This window comes from Crocuta crocuta, unplaced genomic scaffold, assembly GCF_008692635.1.
Source record: "Crocuta crocuta isolate KB4526 unplaced genomic scaffold, BGI_CrCroc_1.0 scaffold28, whole genome shotgun sequence".
Lineage (NCBI taxonomy): Eukaryota > Metazoa > Chordata > Mammalia > Carnivora > Hyaenidae > Crocuta > Crocuta crocuta.
The window spans coordinates 908055-934330 of record NW_027533256.1 but is presented as its reverse complement, the minus strand read 5'-3'; the positions used below and the strand labels follow the sequence as shown (position 1 = coordinate 934330).

Here is a 26276-nt window from a genome sequence, read left to right as displayed (position 1 = left end):
CAACTTATGAAACTCTCTGCGCTTTTTCCCCATGTATATCAGTGTGTGTATTTCACATGGCCCATCCTTTGTGTCTTTGGGACTGGGTGCTTCTGTGTCCATTTGGGGGTGTCGTGCTTGTATCGCATGAGGTTGTGGGAATGTGTATCACTGTTGTGAGTGGGGTCATCGCATTCCCATTTAGCTGTGTCATCGTAGGAGCATCCGGCGATCCCTGGCCCTCTCTGCGTAGCCGATTGCATGTCTGACTTCGGACTTTCCCCATCCCTTTCCTGTGTGTTTGAGTCCCCACAACCATTGGCTCTCTTCCAAGGCCTTATGTGGAGGAGCCACGCCATGTCAAGCTGCAGAAGGGCTCGGAGCCTCTGGGCATCTCCATCGTGAGTGGAGAGAAGGGCGGAGTCTATGTCTCCAAGGTGACCGGGGGGAGCATCGCCCACCAGGCTGGCCTCGAGTATGGGGATCAGTTACTGGAGGTAAGTGGGAGCCAGCCTTCTGCACTTTGTCCTTCCCTCCGCCTTTCCTCCCCCGGGCCCCAGCCCCCACCATGTCACTGAGCGTGCCCTGGGTGTTTCCTAGTTCAATGGCATAAACCTGCGGAGCGCCACGGAGCAGCAGGCCCGGCTCATCATTGGACAGCAGTGTGACACTATCACCATTCTGGCCCAGTACAACCCACACATGCACCAGCTCAGCAGCCACTCTCGGTCCAGGTGAGGGCCTGGCCTCCACGGGGGCCGCCTGGGCTGAGGGAGGAGAGATGGCACAGCCAACGTGCCGGCTGCACGTTCTGGGCATTCAGCTGCCATAAGAGGGGAGCCAGCCAGCCGTGGATTGGGGGGAAAGGACATATAGAGGAAGATATGAAGCAAGATATCTGGGGTGTGGAAGCACATGGCTGGGTCCCCCGGTGAAGCAGGAAGCCCTGCACACAGGTGTGTGGTAGCCAGGAGCTAAGGCCTAGGGGTGGGATCCTCCTCCGGAGTGTTCTGGCCCTCTGTCCATGAGCAGAAGCTGTGTGTCTCTGCCCCTGAGCTGTGGGCTGCAGAGCCCATGGGAGAAGGGGAACGCCTGTCACTGCCATGCGGCACTGCACGGCTCAGCGAAGTGGGGCAGGATGCACGAACAGTGAACCTGTGTGCCCCCAGGCCGACACCTTCAGAGAGATGGGGAGAAGACAGACAGACCCTGTCAGGTGGATGACACGAGTCCAAGCTCCCAAACTCAGGGCTCAGAGCCGTGTGACCTGGTCCCTGTTCGCAGCCCGGCCCTGGTCACCACCAGAGAGGGGGAGGCCGTGGACGGCTGAGGACTGTGTGCCCCTCCTTACTCTTCCTGACCTCCGTCCCCAGCTCCCACCTGGACCCTGCCAGTGCTCACTCCACTCTCCAGGGCAGCAGTGCCACCAGCCCGGAGCATCCCTCTGTCATTGACCCGCTGATGGAGCAGGACGAGGGCCCCGGTGCCCCCCCGGCCAAGCAGAGCACCCCCAGTTCCAGGTCAGCAAATGCTTGCTGTTCCCGCATCTGCTCCCTGGCCCGGCGGGGTGGACAGGCCGTCAGCACTGCGGCCCGGGCGCGCCCCCCGTGGCATCCCCCTGTGCTGCAGACTGCAGAGCAGCTTGTCAGGAGCTGGGATGGGAAGCATGCCAGTCCCTCCTCCTCCCTCCTTCCCGACCGTTCCTCGCTTTCTTGTTTTTCTCCTTCTTTCTATTTGACTTGTTCTTAGCTCTGCCTCCTTTCCTCCTTCTCTCATTTACTCGTTTTCTGATGGTCTTTAGACAGTCCCCACCCACCCAGCCCTGGGCTGTGGCCGTCACCAGCAGTCGCCCCCAGGGAGCTCCGGGTTTAGAGGGTGTCCAGGCGGGTGCAGCATGTGCTGAGAGCCAGTACGGGCCATGACGGAGCAGTCAATGAGTGTGCCAGGGGAGCTGTGACAGTTGCGTTAGCATTCAGGGTGAGCAGGGGTCAGCCATGCAAGTGGTGGGAGTGAAGAACGGTCAGGATGAGGGGTCAGCTCTCGCGTGGCAGGAGAGGTAGGGCACGCACAGGAGCCGGAGGGAAGATGGGGAGAGGGCCGCCGGGCCCGGGCACATGGCGGTCATTCGTAGTTCCGGACAGAGCCATTCCCTTGACCAAGCCCCGGCCTCACCCGGGATGCGGCCAGCTCTGCTCTCTGCCCTGCGTCCGTCATGCTGCAACTTGCCTGCTGTAGTCACAGCCGGCCCCTCCCCTGGGACCCCTCATCAGTGTCTGTCACTGCCCCGTTACCTCCACTCGGTTTGCTGGCCAGTGCTTCAGCCTCCCTCACTGCACTGTGAGCTCCTTGATGGCAAGGGGCCCTCTCTTCGTGGTGTAGCACGGTCCCCGGGCCATACAAGCTGCTCAGTAAACATTGCTGAGCGGTCTGCTGGGCCCTGGACCGTGAGGCCGGCTCTCCTTTCTGGCAGAACAAGGTCAGGAGGACACGCGCCGTGCAGGTGGGGAGAGACGCTGCCTGTGGCTCTCGGCTGGCAGCTGGACCAAAGAGCAGGGGCATTGATTTTCCCGTGGTCCCCGGCTGGTTTTCTCAAGTGGGGCGGTGTTTTCACCTCTACAAACCCTAGCAGCTGGCCTGTAAACTAAGTCACTAGAACCAGAACCCGGATGGGACCACCAGTCAGCTCCCGGTGCTTGAGACCTCAGGGAGTGAGCCGAAAACCGTCTGGCCATTAGCCTCTGTTGGGTCTTTCATGCCCTGCTCCCCAGCGTGTGTGTGACTGAGGAACTTTATTTCCTAACCGAAAGGATGGTGGGAGATACCAGCAAGAAGACCCCGGAGCCAAGACTCGTCTTCATCAAAAAGTCCCAGCTGGAGCTTGGCGTGCATTTATGTGGAGGGAACCTGCACGGGGTGTTTGTGGCCGAGGTGGAGGATGACAGTCCTGCTAGGGGCCCCGATGGCCTTGTGCCAGGGGACCTCATCCTTGAGGTGAGTTCTGAGCTGGCGAGCAGCAGGCCCACCCCTCTCCACCCGCACCTCTGGACTCCTGTGATCTCAAATGGCATGGGAGGCAGAGAGCACAGCCTCTCGCCTGGCGGCCCCGTTGGTATTGGGTGGGATGCTGCGAGGACCCTCGGGGTGGGTCACGGGGACCTGGGCACGGTCCTGGCTTGGGCACTGGTGTCAGGAGGGAGGCGGGAGGGAGGACGCTCTGCTGTGTGGGCAGCAGGACTGTGGTCTGATGCGACGTCCTCTCTCCCTCTGGCTGGGTCTCCCGTGTGGGGGGGGAGATGGCTTACAGGCATTCACAGACACAAGTAGCGTAAGTGAGATGAAGCGCCATGTTTTTATAGCCCTTTCTTGCCGGGGACTAGCTCAGGGTCTCTCGTGGGAGAAGCTGCTGAGGGCAGAGCAGACACCGGCAGAGGACTAGGCCTTACCTGCAGAGGTGAGGCAGGCAGATTCCCAGTTAAGGGGACCTTAAATCTCTGCCTTGTCCCACAACCGCCGACTCAGGGGTACCCCGGCCACCCCTGGCTCCTGCCCTTGACCTCAGTCCCCTGTCCTTGGGCAGTATGGAAGTCTGGACGTGCGAGGCAAGACGGTGGAGGAGGTCTATGTGGAGATGCTGAAGCCCAAGGACAGTGTCCGTCTCAAGGTGCAGTACCGCCCTGAGGAGTTCACCAAGGTCAAGGGCCTGCCTGGTGACAGCTTCTACATCAGGTACCAGGGGCCAGGGGCTCTGGGGACGCAGAGCCAGGGGAGGACCTGAGGAGACTGGTCCTGGAGAGTGGCTCTGAAACACAGAGGGTGGGACCATGGTCCTTGTTGCTTGGGTCCCAAACCACAAGCTCATGGTGAGATGCTGGTGACTTAGGAAAACGCCTGAGGGCTTGCAGGACCACATAGGCTCCCTACAATCATGGCCTGGGGAATTTTGAGGCCACAGAGCCCCATTTTCCAGGGGGCTGCCCTCCTCTCCTGGTTTCCCCCTGACCCAGGTCTGCAGATCAATGTGCAGCGTGTACCTGAAATGCTGTGACTTGTGTGCGGGCACAGGCATCAGGCATTTTCTAGAAGGGGCTCATGGTTCCTTCATGTTCCCTAAGTTCTGAAGCTGCAAAGAATCAAAACACTGATCAGCTGTGTACCATAGGGTACAGGTCTCGGTCTCTGGGACACCTTCCTTGGTGGGAGATGGCATGTTCCCATTGTGAGGAGTTTCTGTTCTGTAGGAACCCCTGACCTTGACTCAGGGAAGAAAGTCCTTCCTTTTGGAAGGGGCGACATGGTTTGGGCCCTTGGCAAGAAGGTCTTTCTCTGATAGATGTGAGGCAGCCCTTGCCCCCAGGGAGCCACCGGTCTCAGGGGGGCAAGGCCACTTTGTCCTGCCCTGTAAAGCTGGGGCTCCGTCCCTTGGGAACTGCCACCAGGGTGGGAGAGGTGGGTCCTGACAGCGGCCCGGGGAGAGCTCAGCGGGGAGACTGCCCCCGGAGACGGGCTCCCTGTGTCGCCTGGTCCAGGGCCCTGTACGACCGGCTGGCAGAGGTGGAGCACGAGCTGAGCTTTAAGAAAGACGACATCCTCTACGTTGACGACACTTTGCCTCAGGGCACATTTGGGTCCTGGATGGCCTGGCAGCTGGACGAGAAGGCCCAGAAGATCCAGCGCGGGCAGGTCCCCAGCAAATACGTGTAAGCGTGTGTGCCTGGGCTTGGGGGCCGGGCGGGGCGGGGCCCTCCCCCACAGGACCCTCCCCCACAGGACACCCTGGCTCTAGTCTGACGTTGTGCCCAAACCGCTTGTCCAGAAAGCTGCTCCTGGCACAGTTCAGCGCTGTTTGTAAGTCCGTGCTGTACGGAAGCACGGTGGCCCCTGAGGTGACGTAGCTTATTTATTTTTAACCGATTTACTGAGATATATTCATACACCATGCAGTTCACCCAAAGTGTACGATTCAGTGCTTTTCATTGTATTCACAGCCCTGTGCCACCATCCCCACTGTCCATTTTAGAATGTTCCCGTCACCTCAGAAGCAGCCCTGCCCCCGTTAGCTACTAGCTGCCCACCCCTCTGCCCCCCACCACGTCCATCCGTCGTTCCGGCCCCGCGCCCTCCCCGAGGTGGCCACACCCGTGCTTCCTGTCCCTGTGGAGTTCACTGTTGTGAACTCGCACGTGAACATGGTCTTCCGTCACTGGCTTCTCCTGCTTAGCATACCGTTTCCGAGGTGCTTCCGTGCCGCGGCGTGTGCGCCGTCAGTGTCTCGTTCCTTTTCACGGCAGGAGTGTAACTGGTCCTGTCACCGAGGGAGGGCTGTCCTCGCAGCTCCTTCTGACACTCACCTGAGTGTAGCAATTGTCCGGCTCTGAGAGCTCCCCCAGCACTGGGGCTGTGTGGCCCCCACGGCAGCGGTCCCTAGGGGTCCTTGGTGGCCTGGGTGGGTGAGTGGCCAGGGAACCTACAGAAGCACGTTGGAGGAGCTTCCAGTGCTGGCTCGCGCCCTCCGCACGGGCAGGGCAGGGCAGCCGGAGGTGGTCCCTGGGCCCCTCCCAGCACCACCCTTCCCTGTGACTGCAGGATGGACCAGGAATTCTCCAGGAGACTCAGCATGTCTGAAGTCAAAGACGACAGCAACGCCACAAAGACTCTGTCGGCAGCGGCTCGCAGATCCTTCTTCCGAAGGAAACATAAGCACAAACGCAGCGGGTCCAAAGATGGGAAGGACCTCCTGGCCTTGGACACCTTCTCCAACGACACCCTTCCGCTCTTTGAAGGCAAGTGGCTGAGTGCACTTTCTCAGAGCTCGGTTTGCCGCACAGCAGTGACCGTGACTTAGGCAAGATAGAGGCCTCCTCTGCTGTCATGCAGAAGCAGTTGTCTGGGTTGGGGTGGTGGCACTGCTGTCCTCTGGGCCTGCCCTCTCTGTGACATTGCAGCTCCAGCCATCACATCCGTGTCCAGGCAGCAGGAAGGACGGGGCGAAAGTGTGCTGTGGCTGCGTGCGCCTCTTTAAATGGCTCGCCTGGAAGTCCCACCCTGTGCCTCCTGCTCATGTCTCAGTGGCCGCTTGCATCTGCAAGAGCGCCTGAAAAAGCAGGGTCCCAGCTGGCGTAGTGCCAGCCTCGGGAACGTAGGTTCTGCTAGTAAGGAAGAGAGGAAGGCTGGGCATTGGATGGGTGGAAGCTGCCTCTGCTCAATGCATTGCTTCTGGTTTGTTTGGGGTTATTATAGGCTGTTTGGGGGTAACCAAGAGCCACCAGCCCCTGCAGACCGTTGCCTCTTCTGGCTTCATTCCTGTGTCCATTATGATCCTTACAAGGTCTTCCCAGGGCCGGGCACCGAGCCAGGGCTGGACTTGCATCTTTGGGAGCATTAGACGTCCCCTGGCCTACTGCCCTTGTGGGAAGGGGACACTTGTCCTGTAAAGCAGGAGGCTTTTGTGGATGCCGCTCCCGGGCCCCTGGTGTGTGTCCAGTGTCCTAGAATGTCGCCCTCACAGGCAGGCAGGCTGTGAAGGTGGCACCGAGCCGCAGCTGATAAGACAGCTGATTTCTTCCTTCCCTGCCTTCCTCCCCTGCTCCCTTTATTATTTTTCACACTGAGGCCTGAGGCACAGGAAGTTGAGTAAATCCCACCCCTTCTTCATGGCCTCTGTCTCTCCGTCGGGACGGGGTTGGGAAACCCCAGCCGGTAGGCCGCGTCTGTTTTCTGTGGCCTGGGGCTAAGAATGGATGTTTATTACATGTTTATTTTATTTTTATTTTTTTAATGTTTATTTACTTTTGAGAGAGAGAGAGAGAGAGCAAGCAGGGGAGGGGCAGAGAGACAGAGAGAGAGACACGCAATCTGAAGCAGGCTATCTGCACAGAGCCTGACGCAGGGCCCAAACCCACAAACCGTGAGATCACGACCTGAGGTAAAGTCATCCACTTACCAACTGAGCCACCCAGGCGCCCCGAGATTTACATGTTCAAATGTTAAACGTAAGAAAGACTGTCTTTAGGTGCATGAGCCTTTTGGCAATAACAGTTGCTTGGTTTTGCCGTTTGGCTTTCAAAGCCTGAAATATTGACTGTCTTGATCTTTACAGAAAAATCTGCTGACATCTTAATCAAAGTGAGATTTTGTTCTTGTTTAGGTTTTTTGTTTTTTCCCCCTTTCATTTCTTTGATCTTTAATCTCACACTCCCCTTCTGCTGTAGACACCATCTCTGGTGTCTTTGGTGTGTGTCCTGGGGACATGCCTTTGAAGAATAGTAATTTGCCCCTTCTTCCGTTTGGTTCCTTGGGGTTTTTTGCATTATATATTTGGAAGTTGGGTTTGGGTACACACATTGTTTGATTTTTTGATATTTTGATTTTACCCTTTCTTGGTAAATTGAGCCTTTTTTTTCATTTTGAAATAATCTTCATCTCTAGTAATGTTTCTCTCCTTAAAGTCTATCTTGTCTGAATTGTGACACCCATTTTCTTTTTGTCATTGGTTACATACATAGTTCACCTTTCCCTTCCCTCTCCTTTAAACTGTTCCATAGCTTTATATGTAAATGTCTCCTATAAGCAGCTTGTAGGGTGGTTTTTTTGTTTTTGTTTTTAATGTTTACTTATTTTTGAGAGAGAGAGAGAGAGACAGAGTGTGACCAGGGGAATGGCAGAGAGGGAGATACATAATCGGAAGCAGGCTCCAGGCTCTTAGCTGCCAGCACAGAGCCTGATGCGGGGCTCAAACCATGAACTGTGAGATCGTGATCTGAGCCAATGTCGGATGCTTAACTGACTGAGCCACCCAGGTGCCCCTAGGGTTGTTGTTTTTTTTTTTTTTTTAAACCTACTGTGACAGTTTGTCTTTTTTCATTTTTTGAAATATAATATACGTATAGAAAGTGCACATATATTTACAGAACAGATTACAGCAAGGGCTTTCACAGTCTCAGCATACTTGGGGTGATCTTTATCATTTGATCAGGGTGTTTAATTACTGATTGAATATACAGGTAGGTTTTGGATTTACTTTTACCGTCTTACCATTTGTTTTCTGTTGTCCTTCCTGATTTATGTTTCTTTTGCTCCCTTTGCTTACTTTTTTTTGGGATGAATCAAGTATTTTCATTATTCAGTTCCCCACTCCATCTGTTCGTTTTTATAATTCATCTTGTTTGTTCCTTGGGGGTTACAGAAGGCCTCACGGCGTACGTGTCTGCCTCACCACCAGCATCAGTCATTTCTCTGGCCGCTTCCCTAAAAATTCTAAAACACAGGAACCCTCTGACTTCCAGGCACCTCCCTCCCACCATTACCACTTTCATTCGAGGTGTGTTTTAAGCCCCAGGCAGTATCGTTGGTGTGCACGCCGGTCATTGTCTCGTATGCACCCTGTTTCTTTCTGCTCTTCACGCCTGCCTGCAGCCCTGCCCCCGCGTGTGCTCTTTCTTTCCTGCCCAGCAGCAGCCTTTAGCATCTCTGGCTTCCCAGCTTTCCTGAGATGTGGTCGACAGGTAACACCATGTGGGTTTAAGGTCCACCACGTGATGATTTGGTACGTGTGTGTCGCACAGTACGTACCGCAGTAAGGCGAGTGGACATGTTACTTCACCTCGCACAGTTACTGTTTTGTTGTTGCTGTGGGGTGGCCTTCAGCACCGCCTGTGACACAGGATCCTGGGCGACATATTCTCTCCGTGTCTGATTATCTGTTTTCCTGTCATTTTTGGAGATTTTCACTGGATATAGAATTTTAGACGGGCAGATCTCTATGCGTTTTCAGGGTACTGTTTTCCGGCCTTCGTGGTGCATTCATTTCCTAGGGCTGCAGTCACAAGTATCGCAGGCTTTGTGCCTAACACGATGTACGTTTATTCTCTCACAGTCCTGGGGATTAGAAGCCCCAAATCTACCTTTGGGTCCAAAAAAAAAAATCAAGGTGTGGCAGGCGCACACTAGGGGAGAATCTCTTTCTTCTTCTTGCGGCTTCCGGTGGCTGCCAGCGTGCCTACACGTGTGGCCACGTCACTGGCACCGTCACATCTCTCTGCTCCGTCCTCCTTCACCCTCTCCACGTGTGTCTGTGTCCTGCAAGGGCACATGTGATTGCACTCAGCGCGCGGGCCGTCCAGGGTGAGTGCCTCCTTGGAAGACCCTTCCCTCACTTACTCTCTGCTCTCTAAAGGAACAGTCCCAGGTTCCAGGGCTCGGGGAGACTCGCTCTAGGGGGCACGTTGCAGCCTACCCCCCACGTCATTTCCAGTGGGAAGTCCTCCTTCACATTGGTCTCAGCACAGAAGGTGATGTGCGTCTGACCCTCCTCCCTTCCCCTGGCTGTCTTTTTTTTTTTAATTTTTTAAATTTTTTTACTTTTGAGAATCAGAGAGAGACCAGGGGAGGATCAGAGAGAGAGATACAGAATCTGAAACAGGCTCCAGGTTCTGAGCTAGCTGTCAGCACAGAGCCTGACGCAGGGCTTGAACCCATGAACCGTGAGATCATGACCTGAGCTGAAGTCGGACGCTTAACCGACTGATCCACCCACGTGCGCCCCCCCCGCCCCAACCCCTCCAAGCTATCTTAAAGGTCTTCCCTGTCGCCGTTCCTCAGCGGTCCTACCACGAGGGGCGTGTGTGGTCTTATGTCTCTTCCGTGGGGGTCTTCGGTGGTGGCGCTGCTCATTTCTTAGCACTGCCAAAATCTGAGGCCGGACGTCTTCATTGGTTTTGGAAAAGGACGGTCTGGTGTTTCTTGAAAGTTCCTGTGCTGCTCTGTCTCCTGTATCTCAGCACTTGGGCGCTGTCCCATAGGTTTCATCTGCCTTTCCGTCTCTGTTTCTCTCCGTGCTTCAGCCTGGAGAGCCCTGCTGTTTCCAGCAGACCTTTCTCTTGCTCGTTAATCCGCATAATTTTTAAATTTGCCATCTTAACAATTTTACGTACAGTTTAGTAATGTTCAGTATGTGCAAAAGATCTCTAGAACTTTTTTATCTGACGATGCTGAAACTGTACCCACCAAACACTAATTCTCCCTCCCCTCCCCAGTCCCCACATTGACACCCACATCACCTCTCCTTCTGTTTCTGTGATTTTTGACTACTTTAGATATTTCATGTGAGTGGAATTATACAGTACTTGTCTTTTTAATGATGGGCTTAATTGCTTAGCAAATATCCTGGAGTTGTAGTATGACAGGATTTCCGTGGGCTTCTTTTTGTTTGTTCGTTTGTTTAAGGCTACATAGGATTCCGTTGTGTATACCTACCCCATTTTCTTTCTTTATCTCTCAGTGGGCATTTGGGTTGCTTCTGCCTCTTGGCTTTTATGAATAAGGCTGGATGAACATGGATGTGCTAATATCTCTTTGAGTTCTGGCCTAGAATTCTTTTGGCTCTATTACTGCAAGTGGGATTGCTGGATCATATGGTTTCTATTTTTAATTTTTTTGAGGAACCTCCATACTGTTTTCCATAGTGGCTGCACTATTTTACATTTCTGCCAGCAGTGTACAAGGGTTCTGATTTCCCTGCATCCTCACCAACTTGTTATTTTCTGTTCTTTTCATGTGGCCATCCTAATGGGTCTAAAGGTCGTATCGAAGTGTAGTTTTTGATATGCATTTCTCTTATAATGAGTGATGTAGAGCATTTTTAAAAATTAATTTGTTGGCCATTTGTATATCTTCTTTGGAGAATTGTCCATTCTAATCCTTAGCCTGTTTTTTAAAATTATTTGCCTTTTTGTTGTTGAGTTCTAGAAGTTCTTTTAAAAAAATAGAACTACCCTATGATCTATCAATTGTACCACTGGGTATTTACCAAAAGGATACAAAAATACTAATTAAAAGGGATACATGCACCTTGATGTGTTTAGCAGCATTATCAACAATTTGTGGAATTGTTGGAATTATGGAAACAGCCCAAGTGTTCATCAACTGATGAGTGAATAAAGATGTGGCGCCCATATGCGCGCGCGCGCGCACACACACACACACACACACACACAGGAAAATACTCAGCCATCAAAAAGAATGAAATCTTGCTGTTTGCAACAACATGGATGGAACTAAGCGAAATAAATCAGTCAGAGAAAGCTAAGTACCATATGATTTCACTATGTGGAATTTAAGAAACAAACAAACAAAAAAGATCGTAGGGGAAAAAGAGAGGCAAACCAAAAAACATCTCTTAACTATATAGAACAAACTGAGGGAGACGGGTGGGGCATGGTGAAATAGCTGATGGGAATTAAGGAGGGCACCTGTTGTGGTGAGCACCAGGTGTTGTATGTAAGTGTTGAATCACTAAATTCGATTCCTGAAACTAGTATCACAGTGTGTGTTAACTAACTGGAGTTTAAATGTTTATTTTTTTAATGTTCCTTTATTTTTGAGAGAGAAAGAGAGAAGGAGCAGGGGGCAGAGAGGGAGGGAGGCACAGAATCTGAAGCAGGCTTCAGGCTCTGAGCTGTCAGCACAGAGCCCAACACAGGGCTCAAACTCACAAACTGTGAGATAATAACCTGAGCCAAAGTCAGATGCTTTACCAGCTAAGCCACCCAAGCACCCCAACTAACTGGAATTTAAATAAAACCCTGAAAAATCAATTCTGTATATTAACATCAGATGTGTTTTGCAGATATTATCTCCCATTTCATAGGTTGCCTTTTTACTCTGCTGTTTGCTTTGATGCTCAGAAGTTTTAAAATTTGATGTAGTCCCATGTCTATTTTGCTTTCCTTGCCTGCGCTTTTGTTCTGTTCTAGAAATCATTGCCCAAGGTGCCTGGGTGGCTCAGGTCATTAAGCATCTGACTCTTGATTTCAGCTCAGGTCATGATCTTATGGTTGTGAGACCAAGCCCTGCTTTGGGCTTTGCACTGAGATTCTTTCTCTCTTTAGCACTCTCTCTCTCTGCCACCCCCCCACCCCTCACCTGTGCGCTCTTTTTCTCAAATAATAAGAAGAAATCATTGCCCTCAGCAATGTCATGAAGGTTGTTCTCTGTTTTCTTCCCAGAGTTTTATGGTCTTAGGTCTTAGTTTCGGATTTTTAATTAATTTTGAATTAATTTTTGTAAATGGTGTAAGATAAAGGTCCAGCCTCATTCTTTTGCACAGGGGTATCAGTTTCCCAGCACCATTTGTTGAAGGGCTTGTCCTTTCCTGACTGTGCGATCTTGGCACTCTGGTCAGAAATCATGTAGTCATGATACAGGGTTTATTTCCGGACTCTTTATCTTTCATTGGTCAGTATATATGTCTTTATGCCAGCACCACACTGTCTGAGAACTGTTGCTTTGTAGTATGTTTTGAAATCAGGAAGTGTGAAGCCTCTAACTTTGTTTTGGCTCTTCAGGGTCCCTTGAAATTCCATGAGTTTTAGGATTTTTTTCTTCTTCAAAACACGACACTGAGATTTTCAGAGGGATTGCATTGAATCTTTAGATTGATTTAAGTAGTATGGACATTTTAACAATACTGAGTCTTCCAGTCCATGAATATAGGATGTCTTTCCATGTATTTGTATCTTCTTTTTTGCATTATTTTGTAGTTTGTGGTTTATAAGTCTTTCATCTCCTCAGTTAGGTTTATTCCTAAGTATTTTATCCTTTGTGATGCTCTGGTAAATGGGTTTGTTTTTTTAATTTCTTTTTCAGAATGGTCATTGTTAGTGTATAGAAATGCAACTGATTTGTGTGTGTTGATTTTGTATTCTGAAACTGCTGATATCATTAGTTGTAACATGTTTTGTGTGTGTGTGTGTGTGTGTGTGTGTATTCCCTTGAGTTTTCTACATAATTTCATGTCATCTGTGAACAAAAAATGTTACTGTTTTCTAATGTAGATGTCATCTTTCTTTTCTGGTCTAGTTGCCCTGGCTGGGATTTCCAGTACCGTGTTGGAGAGTAGTGGCAAATGTGGGCATCCTTGCCTTTGTTTCTGATCTTAGAGGGAGAGTTTTCCATTTTTTGCCATTAAATATGATGTTAGCTATGTACTTTTTATATATGGCTTTTGTTAGGTTGAAGTAGTTTCCGTCTATTCTAGTTTGTTGAGTGTTTTTATCATGAAAGGATATTTAATTTTGTCAAATGATATTTCTGTGTCAGTTGAGTTGATCATGTGGTTTTTGTCCTTCATTTTGTTAATTTGGTGTATGACATTGATGGATTTTCGTATGTTGAGCCATCCTTGCATTCCAGGGATAAACCCCACTTGGTCGTGGCATATAATCCTTTTGATGTGTTGTTGAGTTCAGTCTGCTAGTATTTTGTTGAGGATTTTTGCATCTATATTCATCAGGGATATTGGTCTCTAGTTTTCTCGTTGTGCCTAGGAACGAGTTTGGGAGTGCCCCCTCCTCTTCAATTTTTGGAAGAGTGTGAAGAGACTAATAGAAGTTTTTAAGTTTTATTTTGTTAGAATTCTTTGGTGAAGAAGCCGTCTTGTCCTGGGCTTTTTCTTGTTGGAAAGTTTTTCTATTACTTACAGTCTCCTTACTTGTTAGAACTCTGTTCAGATTTTTAAAAGCTTTTTCATGACACAGTCATGATACATTCTATGTTTCTAGGAATTTATTTCTTCCAGGTTGTCCAATTAATACATATACATATAATTATTCATAGTAGTTTTCTATAATCCTTTTTATTTCTGTGAAATCAGTTATGTCCCTTTCTTCGCTTATTTCAGTTATGTAAGGCTTCCCTCCTTTGTTCTTCATTATTCTAGGTAAGAGTTTGTCAACTTTGTTGATCTTTCTAAAAAACCAAGTCTTGGTTTCATTGATTTTTTTTTTTTCCCTTCTGGTTTTCTGTTCTTTGATTTATCTCTGCTCTTTATTTTTCCCTTCCTTCTGCTAATTTTGGGTTAGTTTTTTCTTTTTGCCCCCTGACTCCTCAAAGCATGAAGTCGGATTGTTGATTTCTTCTTTTTCGATGTCAGCATTTACCACCTCAGGTTTCCCTCTTAGGACTGCTTTTGCTGCATCCTGCAAGTGTCGGAATGTGGTGTTGTTTTCATTTGTCTCCAGAGTTTTCTGAATTCTCCATTGATTTGTTTCTTTGACCCTTGGGTGAAGAGTGACTTGTTTCATTTCCAAGTATGGCTCTGTTTTCCTTTTTGCTGTTGATTTCTAGTTTCATTCCATTGTGGTCAGAAAAGATATTTTATATAATCTCAGTCTTAAATTCATTTCCTAGTCTGTCCTGGAGAATGCTCTGCGTGCACTTGAGAAGAGTGTGTATTCTGTTGTTGCTGGGTGAGGTGTTCTGTGCCAGTCTGTTAGGTCCATGTGTGCTATAGAGTTTTGTGGTTCAGCTGTTGTTTTCCTTATTTTCTTTAAACAAAATTTTTTTTAGTGTTTATTTTTGAGAGAGAGAGAGAGAGACAGAGCGTCAACAGGGGAGGAGCATAGAGAGAGGAAGACACAGAATCCAAAGCAGGCTCCAGGCTCTGAGCTGTCAGCACAGAACCCGATGCGGGGCTTAAACCCACCAACTATGATATCATGACCTGAGCCGAAGTCGGACGCTTAACAGACTGAGCCACCCAGGCGCCCCTGCTCTTTCCGTATTTTCTGTCTGGTTATTTTATCCATAACAAAAGTGGGGCTTTGAAGTCCCTATGAATATTGTGTTGCTTGTTCTTCCTTCAGTTCTGTCAGTGTTTGTGTCACATATTTGAGAGCTCTGATGTTAGGTGCGTGTGTTTATAATTGTATCTTTCTGGAGAATTCACCCTTTTGTGATTATATGATGTCCTACTTTGTCTCTTGTGACAGTTTCTGCCTGAGAAGTCTGTGTGGTCTGCTAGAACATGGCTACCCTGTGCTCTTTACATTCTCAAGTGCATGAAACAGCTTTTCTCTGTTCTTTCACTATCAGCCTATGTATGTTCTTAGATCTCACGTGAGCCCCTCCTACCCTGCGTGTAGCTGGAGCTTGCTGATTTATCCATTCAGCCCGTCCATTCACATGTACAGTACCTATTAATACGTGAGAACTTATCATTACCACTAGAGTTGTTTGCTGTGTGTCTCATACCTTTTCTGCCCATCTTTTTCCTCCCTCGCTGTCCTCTGTTGTACGTTTTGTTGGTTTTGTTTGTGTTTTTGTTTTATTTTTGTTTTTGTGTTGTTTTTGTTTTTTGGTAGTGACAGGTTTTGATTCCCTTCCAATTTCCCTTTATGTATATTTTATAGATAATTTTCTTTTTAGTTACCATAGCAGTTACATAAAATCTCTTAAAGTTGTAACAATGCATTTTTAAACTGATAATAACTTGATTTCAGTCTCCTATAAAAATTCCACGTTACACCCGTGTCCCCCACCCACCTTCATGTTGTCGATGACACCCATTATGCCTTTTTGTATCAGTGTGTATATCAATATAGATCTAGAATTAGTTTCATGCGTTTGTTTTTAAATATCTACACCAGATTTAAAAGCGATTTACATGCCTACATTATGTTATTCCCAGATTCTCTATATATCTTTACCCTTCCCCGGGAGTTTTATATTTTCTCTGCTTGGATTTAATGACTTGTGAGAAGCTCTGTAGCTCTCTGATTGTGTAATTGTGAGGACTGCCAATGAAGCAGATTATTCAGGGAGGAACAGGAATCTTCTAAATTGGTATCCCACTGTGTGGAGCGTTAATAGTTGTTCGGGTAGAATATGATTCTTGCTCAAATAAGTTGAAGGCATAGAGACTTAATGTCCATACACAGGGAAACAGAGGCATAGATGCAGCGTATCCATGCGTGGGAGGTTCAGCAGGAGTACGGGAGGGCAATATGAATCAACAGGGATGCGTTCCAGAAACATAACACTGAGGGGGAGAGGGAGGTGCGGAATGTTTACAGTATTGTATCATTTTTGTTGTGCGCGCACGCACGCGCACACACACACGCACAGCATATTTCCTAGTCATTTTTGAGTATATAAAAGTCGACATGTGAGAACAACAGACAGCTGCAAGGACATTCTTCCAGCTCATAATTGTGGTCATGAGGAGGCTGGTGGGGCCAGAGCTGGAGAAGGGGTGTCAGAGAAGCTCTTTGACTCTACCTGTAATGGTCTGNTTTCCTGAGGAACCTCCACACTGTTTTCCAGAGGGGCTGCACCAGCTTACATTCCCACCAACAGTGTAGGAGGGTGCCCGTTTCTCCACATCCTCGCCAGCATCTAGAGTTCTCTGATTTGCTCATTTTAGCCACTCTGACTGGCGTGAGGTGGTATCTCAGTGTGGTTTTGATTTGTATTTCCCTGATGAGGAGGGATGCTGAGCATCGTTGTAATGTTCTGATTTTTAAAAGGGAAGACGTGTTCATCTCTTCGTGGAGGAAGTCCTTTGCGCTGGGACTCCTCAGAGGCTTTAGTCAGAAGTGCATAGCTGTTCCCGGATGGTCATTGTGGCCACCAAACCGTCCCCTGCTGACTGGAACAGATCAGCTGTCACCAGGTTGAGAAATGCTGTATAGGAAGCCATGTAGATATACGTGGATAATCTTCAGTCCTTTAAAAAAAAAATACGTGTGGAGGTGTGGGTGAGGGAGGGGAGAGACTTCCCCTCGATTCTGCCTGTGGGCTTGGTGTGCCCAGGACAGGGGGACTCTTCAGTACGGAACAGGCAAACCGTGCTGAGCTGCTCCCTTCATCTGGCTCTGGGTTTGTGGACTGAAGCGGGCAGATGGACTGAGAAAGGTCAGGGCAGCAGGGGGCCCCTGGGCTCCCTCCCTCTGCTCCAGGCACGTGCCGGTGAAACTGCCTGTCTCCCTCAGATTCGGTGAGCCTTGCCTATCAGCGGGTCCAGAAAGTAGACTGCACCTCTCTGAGGCCTGTCCTCATTCTGGGGCCTTTACTGGATGTGGTGAAGGAGATGCTGGTGAACGAGGCGCCCAGCAAGTTCTGCAGATGCCCCCTTGGTAAGCGGCGCCCTCTGTGCCTACTGGGCTATGTTCACCTGTCAACTGGGGCTGGGTCCCATGGTGTTTCTGAGCCCTCCCGACTTGGGTCACATAGTGTGGCTTCCGGATCTCTCTCTGGAAGTAAGGATGGCAAGACGGCTCTTCTGCACAGTGTCCTTGCCCAGAATGTGCCGGGACAGCTCACCACGCCAGGGGGCATCCTCATTCCCGTGTCTGTGCTTTGCAGAGGTGATGAAGGCCTCCCAGCAGGCCATCGAGCGGGGCGTCAAAGACTGCCTGTTCGTCGACTACAAGCGGAGGAGTGGCCATTTTGACGTGACCACAGTGGCTTCCATTAAGGAGATCACAGAAAAGGTACCTGTTGCCTCAGACCAAGGGTTAGGGTGTGAGCATTTGGGCTTGGATGCCCTGTGCCTTTGGATCTCTGCCCTGTGTGTTTCTTGGGCCTTCAGTGAGCTTGTCTCTTGCCTGTGTCCCTTTAGTCCAAGTCGTCCTCCTCAAGGGTTGCCCCCACTGCTTTTGTGTCACCAACAGGATGCCAGTCCCTGCATACATGTCACCTCTGTCCCTCTGAGGGGGTCTGATGAGAGATTTGAACTCTAGGAAAGTCCCACACGGGGGATTCTACAACAGGGCCTGCATCTGCTCTGCTTGTGGGCAGACTTTTATGTGTGCCTTATTCTGGGGACAGGGCGCCCAGCCTCCATCAGGGGCCCTGCTCCTGAAAGGGTTAAGAGCCATGTCTGTGTGTCTTTAAGGCTCTTGAAGGTACTGGGGCCCTTTTGCCAGGCAGCATGAGGAGAAGTGGGGAATTCTGGAAGGTGTATTAGAAAAGCAGCTGTTGAGGGCATGGGTACTCCTTGGTGTCCTCCTCACTGAATGAAGGGGTGCCGCAGGAAGTTAGAAAGCTGGTCAGCGTTGGGCTCCTCACTGCAGCTTTTGGGCATCGGGGAGAGCCACGTGCAGAGGGCCCGTGGTCTGTCTTTGGCTCACACTCCTCCTGGAGGCTTGGGACCCTGGGATGCGTTTTGGTTACAGCCACTCAAAGACATGCACTCCCCTTCTCCAGGGCAGACCCTGCTGAATCTCCCCGTCTTCATTTGCTCAGTCTGGCAGAAGTGACGCTTCTGAGGCCTGGCTGGGATTGGGCTTTAAGAAGTTCCCTGTATCTGGCAGAGGAAGGAAAGGAAGTTCAGAGGCAGGCTGTCCAGACCCCATTCTGCCCTGGCTCCTAGCCTTTACCACTATCAGAGTTGACAGCTTGTGGGGAGAGATTTCCTGGGGTAAATAAAGCTTACCATCGTTTTTCCTATGTGGTCTTCGTGGAAGACTGGTCATGCTACTCGGTTCATGTAAGACCTTCGTGTTGGTTTGTGAAGCGAGGGAGAGCAGTATGGGAGAGGTGGGACCCAGCAGCGGCAGAGAAAGGCGGGAGATGTCCTCAGAAGGTTGTCCGTGTTTCTGGGGCCCAGCCCCCCCAACCCCTGCCTGTCCCCAGGCACTTACTCTTCCCCCTTCCCCTCTCAGAACCGGCACTGTCTCCTGGACATCGCCCCCCACGCCATCGAGCGGCTGCACCACATGCACATCTATCCCATTGTCCTCTTCATCCACTACAAGAGCGCCAAACACATCAAGTAGGTGACCGGCTTAGCGGGGGCCTGGTGGGGGCCTTGCTGGGGATGGGGCTAGCAGGTGTTCGAGCCGGGCATGGGAGGATGGGACCGGCAGTGTGTGTGGGACCGTCCCCGTCTCACGCCCAGTCAGGCGGGGCTAACCAAGCACAGCCCCCCTCCCACCACCCTTTGCTCTCTCCGGTTGCTGCCACACTTCCTGGAGCGTGCACAGCTTTGTCTGCACGTCCCGCCCCTCTTTGCCCTTCTCCTGCCCCTCAGCTTGGTGCTCACAGGGACACGGCGACGAGGTGACCTGGGCTGGGCTGGGTCTGGGCCTGCTAGGAGCTGGCTTGGGCCGTGGATGAGCCTTTGTTTTCACTGAGCTTAAGTTTCCACACTGCTTGGGTTGACAGCTCATCAAGCCCCCCCTTCATTTTGCCTTTCTGTGCTTCCAAACTTCTGGTTCCGGTACCCGGGGGCCAGCTGCGGGGGTCTGCACTCTGTATGCCTGCACTGGGGTGCCCACCTTCCCCCCACTGCCCAGAGCTCACCATGGGGCCTGCGGGCCATCTCCGTGCTTTACCAGAGGAGCACCTGGGGCCCCGGTGACGGAGGCCCTGTGGCTCTGGAGGGAGGGGGGCTTGGGGAGGCAGGGGGCTCAGCCTGCTTCTCTGGATGTCTGACAGGGAGCAGAGAGACCCCATCTACCTGAAGGACAAGGTGACTCAGAGGCATTCCAAAGAGCAGTTCGAGACGGCTCAGAAGATCGAGCAGGAGTACAGTAGATACTTCACAGGTAGGTGTGGTCTGGCCTTGTCCACCCACATCGTTACCCAAGTAGCAGCAAGTCCGTCTCAGTGCAAGTGCCGAGCGGTAGAGCTGCATGTTTCAGGTGGGGGCCATGGCCACCTGCCCTTCACACCCTCCTAGGCGCTCCGTTCTTGCCATATGGTTTGGTGAAGAAAAAGCTGCACTCTTACCAGCTTTGATCTTTGAAGCTCAGTAAACCAAAAGAGGCATTTCACTTTGTGGCTTTCAGCCTCTGATAAAATCAGTCGTTTGTAGCAACGTTAACGCTGGGTCACAGAGGCAAGGACAGTGATTTTATTTTTTTTAATTTTTATTATTTTATTTAATAGCTTATTGTCAACTTGGTTTCCATATAACACCCAGTGCTCATCCCCACAAGTGCCCTCCTCCATGCCCATCTCCCCCCTTGCTATCTCCTCCCTCCCCGTCGACCCTCAATTTGTTCTCAGCATTCAAGAATCTCTCATGGTTTGCCTCCCTCCCTCTCAACTTTTTTTTCCCCTTCCCCTCCTGCATGGTCCTCTGTTAAATTTCTCGTGCTCCACGTATGAGGACAGTGATTTTAATTCACGTGTAGGGACCATTGTGATCTAGTATTGTGCTTCTCATGCAAAACAGTTGGTCTCAAAAACCAAGCTCGGAGTTTCTACGTATGTGTATGGGAATTTCAGTCTCCAGTCCGTCACAGACCAGTATTTAGTCAAATGCGTTAGTAATTACTAGAGAAATGAAAATGTAAAACTCCAAAACTTAGAAGCTTTGATTCTCTTCTCGTAGTTTCAACAGACATAAAATCACTCTTCCTACATTTCCACAGCAGTTTCTAAACGCTCCCTGTCTGTTTCTGTCCATACCCTGTGGGAAGCGGCTGGGGGCTGTTTTGTCTCACGGCGCTGTTTCGTGGAGCACCCCCAGAGCTCTGGGCTAGTGTCTGCCGCACCTACGGTGTCAAAAGTCTGCAGGGCAGGGCTGGGCCATAGTTGGGGACGCATTGTCATCTTGCCTGCGAGTCTTCACTGGCCTATGGGGATGCCCCGGCTCCCTAGACCCGTTCTTGTTTCTGGAGAATCCTGCTGTTGATGGAGCCATCACAACACAGCCCCAACCTCCTTCCCGTGCGCCAGACCCCACACTGCAAGACTAGGCAAACCCCACCAGGGACTGCGGTGGGAGCATGCAGCGGATGTGAGCAGCCAAATCCTGGCCATCCCTGTTACAGGGGCCCACGAAGCCTGGCAGAAAAAAAATTTTTTTAAGTTTATTTATTTTGAGGGGCGCCTGGGTGGCTTAGTCGGTTAAGCGTCCGACTTTCACTCAGGTCATGATCTCGCGGTTCGTGGGTTCGAGCCCCGCGTCGGGCTCTGTGCTGACTGCCAGCTCAGAGCCTGGAGCCTGTTTCGGTCTGTGACTCCCTCTCTCTCTGACCCTCCCCTGTTCACGCTGTCTCTCTCTCTCTCTCCTAGAAATAAATAAAACATTAAAAAAAAAGTTTAAAAAAAAAAAAGTTTATTTATTTTGAGAGAGACAGTGTGAGTTGTGGAGGAGCAGAGAGGGAGGGAGGGAGAGAGAATCCCAAGCAGGCTCTGCACTGTCAGCGCGGAGCCCCACACAAGGCTCGAACCCACGAAACCGTGAGATCGTGACCTGAGCCGAAACCGAGAGAGTTGGACGCTTAACCAGCTGAGCCACCCAGGTGCCCCTACACCTGGCAAAATTTGACATCAACTTTCATTTGAGTCTGCATTTTCAGCATCCTACTCAACAGCTGAGCAGAGGGACAGATTAAAAAAAAAAAAAACAAAAACCAAAGTTATTTGCACTCATCTCTTTTCTTTCTCTTCCCCAATTTCTTGCTGAAGGAAGAGAGTGAGGAAGGAAAGCCAAGCAGCTCCAAACAGGCAAAAAACCAGAAAGAGTAAAAGATGTGTTTATTTGCCTCAAGCCTGGGGGTCTTACTCTGAACTCAATGGTGTGTTTGGGGGCTCTCTTGCAGGGGTCATCCAGGGAGGAGCCCTGTCGAGCATTTGCACTCAGATCTTGGCAGTGGTCAATCAAGAACAAAACAAAGTCCTGTGGATTCCGGCCTGCCCGCTGTAGAGGGACGCCATGCCGGAAGTCGCTGCAGCTTGTCTGCTGGTGTTACCGTCTGGCCCAGCTCCTCCTCAGTGACCGACAGTACGAGTCTATCTGTATATAAACACGGAGGGGAAGGACCGTGCATATGGGCTCCGGAAGCACGTCCTCTGTAGACCGAGGGCCACTGGTGAACAGGATCCAGGCCCCGGCCCGCGGACTGCCTTCCTCTCACACATGTGCTTTAAGACGAAGTAAAAAACACAAAAGACATTCGATAGAGGGGTTCGACACCACCCTTTCTTTAGCCAGCCGATCAGAGATGCTGCAAAGACAACCTTTCAGATCACACGTTTACAAGCCTTTTCTAAGTATTGGTTGCTTATGTTTACTTGAACGGCTCCATATTGTCGGTGCCCAGCCCTGTCCCTCTGTCAGCCACCCCCGTGTTGCTTTGGTGTTGGGTGTCGTTCCTGCTTTCTGCAAAATGACTCTGGAACCTCGCTGGGGAGCGCTTTTGCTCCGGGAGGTTCCTTTCGGTGGGACCAGAGCTTCAATACACTTCCCGCCCCACGATGGCACCTCTCCTGGAAGGGCCATGGTGACTGCGGAGGCTTAGCCGCTCTGGTGGCAGGACCAGTGCCTTCGTAGGGCCAAGTTGCCGGCAGCCGTGTTCTACCCTCATGTGCCAGGAAGGCCACTTGGGCGTCTTTTGCAAACTCGTTGCTAGGGCTTTCTGTCCTACCTTCCATGTTCTCTCATTTCTTTTCCGTCTGTGATTGTTGCGTCCGCCTTCTCCCTGGGGTCATCACCGCACCGTACTTCCGGGCAGGGTGTTAATTAACCGAGGGCTGGCGCATGCCACTGGGTCCTCTTACGCTTCTGTAAATTATGACCGCTTTATCAGTGCAATTTTTGCAGGGTAACTCTTAAACGCCGTAGGCTGGGGCAGGTGCAGCAGCCGTCTCTGATGTGAAGACACTCATGCTTCAGACTTTGAACCGAGAGCGCTTAGGGGAAGCGTGATGCTGAGTGTCCTCACTGTCAGACCTCTAGAGAGCGGCTGGGGACCTTCTTAGTCTTCGGTGACAGCGCTCCAGCATAAACACTACCCCACGAGAATGTCTTTGGGGTTTTGTTTTGGTTGGGTTTTTGTTTTTGTTTCTGTTTCTTTTTTGTTTTGTTGTTATTATTATTATTTTTTTTTTTTTTTGCACTTCTGAAGCTGGAGGCCTCCGGCCGAGGATTTGATGTGGTCCCTCCTTAAACTGTGCGTCCTGTTAATAATAGGTACTGTACTGGGCTCCATGGAGGTGTCACTGGGGTAGGACCTATATTTTAATACCGTTCCTAACATTTCATTTTACTAGCAAGAAATCTTTGATTTCATTTTATCCTTTGTAATTCTAGACACTAGATTGTAGACTAGCCAAACTGACATTTAAAAAAAAAAAAAGGGATATATTTTCTTGCACAGTTGTTCAAAAAGAGACACGTGTCAGCCCTCAGTGCTGCTCTTCGCTTCACAGGTACGCGTCGTCTTCTAGCTCAGACAAGCGAGGCAGGCGGGCTGTCTGTGGCCCGCCCGGCGCCCCCTGGCCGCCTCTCTGAGTTGCAGCCAGAGCGGGACTGCGATGGTACAGTGTGCACAGGTACTGTTCTGACAGACTGGGATTTTCTGTACTAAAACCTTACTTTGTATCAAAAGTTAAACAGACTTTAGTACAATAAATAAAGGTCAATTTCTGTAACTTGTTGAAACGAAGGTACCTGTTTCATAAATCGGTTTTCCGCCGCCTCCCCATCCCTCAGCTCTCCGCATGTAGCCAGAATTGGCTGATGCGCGAGGTTTGCTCGCACATCCCGGTGATACTCAGGACCTGCTGCCGCGCCCTCAGCTGCTTGCATTCAGGGCTTCGAAGAGCAAACGGGATTTGAAGGACACTGGGACCCCCTGAGGTTCTTGGCAAGGGTCCCATCTGCGGGGTGGGGGGAGAGGCCCAGGTCAGGCCCCCCAGGCTGCAGAAGGCCGTGCCTGGTATGGGGGCTGCATTGTGATATGGCCCGGCATTGTGGTACCACGTAGGGCTCTCTGAAATTCCGGAGTGCAGGAAGCCCGGACTGGCCACATTAAATGCCCCAAGGTTGGGATCAGAGCAGAGCCCTCACCTCTGCTCTTTTTGCCTGGAGGAGTTTGGGGGCAAATTGTTGTGGAAAAGCCTCATGGTGCTGCAGTGACCTGGCCAGCAGGGGCCGACGTGGTGTTAGTACCTCCTTGGCCCTTTCTTGCTGGGTGAAGTTCGATTGTGGACCTGTAGTCCTGGCCCCACCAGTGGGGCCCCACCAGAGTCACAGGGCTGTGTGGACTGTGGTGGCTGAGGTGTGGGGGTGGGGCTGGTGCACTGGCCCGGGGCCCAGGACGCATCCTCCTTTGTTCCCGCGCACTCAGCCACCGGGCAGGCAGGGCCAGTGGGGACTGAGAGTGGCAGCTGCTGCACAGACTGGATCACCCACCTGGCAAAGGGGGGTGGCGGCCACTTGTTTTTGGAATGGGTCTTTTAGCCTTTTCTGTATTTTCCAAATCTCCTGCAGGAAATGTGATTTTATGTTCTGATTACAAGAAAGAAACTACCATGGCTTTTAACAATGGAGGCCGCTGAGTCGACGAGATCCTGGATGCTGCGAAGCGCCGCCGAGAGGATTTGTGCTCGTCTCTAAGCCATGCCGAGACTGGGGCAGGGGGGAAGGGTGCAGAGGCAGATGGGGCTCTGCCCCGAGGAAGTGTCTGTCTCATGCAGGCTCAGATCCTTCAGGAAAGGCCAGGCAGAGCTGACTTTCATCCAGCCATGAGGCCTTGGACACATCACACTCATGGCCTCTGCATCTGGGCCTCCAAAGCCAGCGCAGACCACTTCATCTCTAAGGCGCCTTCCCATGCCAACCTCTGGGGTAGGAGTGGGAAGTGGGGCTTCAGCAGAACCTCAGCTCCGGGGAGCCTTTTCGGAGGCCAGAGGAGCCCCTCGACATCTCGTGCCTAGGAGTGGAAACCAATGGGGTCTGGACTAGGAGCCAAGCTCTGGCCCAGAGTCTAGGGCTTCTCCTTGGCTGGAACAAAGGGTCTGGTGCAAGGAAGCCGACCTGCTGACCGCCTTGGATGGACAGGGCAGAGGCCACCTGGGTCAAACACCAGGGGTGGAAACAAACACAAGGAAGTGCGAGGCAGGCCTTGAAGCAAACCTATGCCCCCAGGGAGCGTGCAGCTGGCAGCAGAGGGCCGATCCTCTCAAAGGGCATGCGACAGCACTGCCCCCTGCTACTGGTGTTCGAACTTGCAGATTTCATTTGTCTGTACCCTCACTGGCTCGTACCTGCCCGAACATGGTCTCTGGCCTCTTGATGTCTCCCCCTGAAGTTCTCTTTGCTATTATGCATATATATGTGTATATATATGTATACACACACACATATATATACACACATATATAATTTTATATTTTATTTTTATTATATATTACATATATTATGTATATAAAATGCGCAGGGTCTATCCATCAGGAAGAGCTAACAATTATGTCTACACACCTAATTCGGGAGCACCCAAATACATAAAACAATCACAAACATAAACAATGTTATGGATAAGAATGTGCTAATTGCAGGGGACTTTAATACCCCACTTATAACAATGGATAGATCAACTAGACAGACAGTCACTAAAGAAACAATGGACCTGAACGACACATTGGACCAGATGGATCTTAGAACTCTACATCCCAAGGCCATGGAATTCACCAGTCGGGCCTGCGGCCGGCAGCAGCGCCTTCCGTACACCAGACCTTGCTGTCTGGCAGAAATGTGGTGGGTGGGCTTGGGCTGCCACTGTTTGTGTGCTTGCTACAGCCGTCGTCTGGATTTTGCCAGCGAGTCAGAGCAAGACATTCTGTGGGACGGAATGCTGATTTCTCAAGGTGATCTGGAGGGCAGGAAGCCTGTCAGCTCACATCAGGACAAGCCTACTAGGAGTGAGAATGTGTGCAGGACCCCTAGAGGCACTGCTCTTAGTGAAGCCACGTGAAGGGAGAGATTCTGGTGCTTAGCAACCCCTCCTGTTTCTGTCTTGAGTCCCTGCCCCAAACCAGACTCGTTGCCCTTGAAGTCTGGTGCCAGCTCTTGTGCCGATACCTCTCCCCTGCTTTCTTGAGAATTTCCTGGGGATTTTCATCATTTCTTTCTCGGGCTCTCCTCTCTGTTGATGGATCTCCTGTTTCTAGTGCCTCTTGTGAGGAGAAAGGGTCAATATTGAAATTCCAATACCAGATATTGGAATGTGGAGGGTGACTTGGTTTACCTTCTCCTGACACTCTTTTAGAAGAGTTCTGGATTGAAAAAAAAAAAAAAAAAAAAGAGTTCTGAATTAAGAAAAAAGTAGCCAAGTCCGTATTCACCATTGTCTACAATGGGACGTTGTCTACATTGGTATGCATGGGACAGGAGGTCTGGGAGACAGCGCCTTGATGCCAAGAGCCCAAACAAGAAGGAACTGCATCGACAACTGCTGTGGGGCTTCAGTTATTTGTGTGTTGGCCATACTCAACCAAGTACTTCCATTTCTGATCCCGTCAGCATCATTTTGTCATTTTGCTCTTCTTTCACAGAGAGTCACTCAACTTTGTCAGTCCCTTCTAGTGAGTTCTCATCCTTGCTATCTTTTTTTTTTAATGTTTTATTTATTTCTAGGAGAGAGAGAGAGAGAGAGACAGCGTGAGCAGGGGAGGGTCAGAGAGAGAGGGAGTCACAGACTGAAACAGGCTCCAGGCTCTGAGCTGGCAGTCAGCACAGAGCCTGATGCGGGGCGCGAACCCATGAACCACGAGATCATGACCTA

The 26276-nt window shown here is 50.6% G+C and overlaps 1 protein-coding gene across 1 annotated transcript in view; it reads left to right on the top strand.

Annotated features, from left to right (window-relative positions):
• DLG5 (discs large MAGUK scaffold protein 5) overlaps window positions 1-23156 on the top strand; it is a 120638-nt gene extending 97482 nt beyond the window's left edge. The window contains exons 21-32 of the mRNA XM_077746514.1: window positions 314-476; window positions 580-713; window positions 1353-1499; window positions 2787-2970; window positions 3557-3705; window positions 4506-4676; window positions 5563-5759; window positions 16746-16889; window positions 17119-17246; window positions 18420-18529; window positions 19195-19304; window positions 21312-23156. Of these exons, the coding sequence (XP_077602640.1) occupies window positions 314-476; window positions 580-713; window positions 1353-1499; window positions 2787-2970; window positions 3557-3705; window positions 4506-4676; window positions 5563-5759; window positions 16746-16889; window positions 17119-17246; window positions 18420-18529; window positions 19195-19304; window positions 21312-21415 (1741 nt within the window). The 3' untranslated portion in view covers window positions 21416-23156. The remainder of the gene's footprint in view (window positions 1-313; window positions 477-579; window positions 714-1352; window positions 1500-2786; window positions 2971-3556; window positions 3706-4505; window positions 4677-5562; window positions 5760-16745; window positions 16890-17118; window positions 17247-18419; window positions 18530-19194; window positions 19305-21311) is intronic.
• The last annotated feature ends 3120 nt before the right edge of the window (window positions 23157-26276 follow it).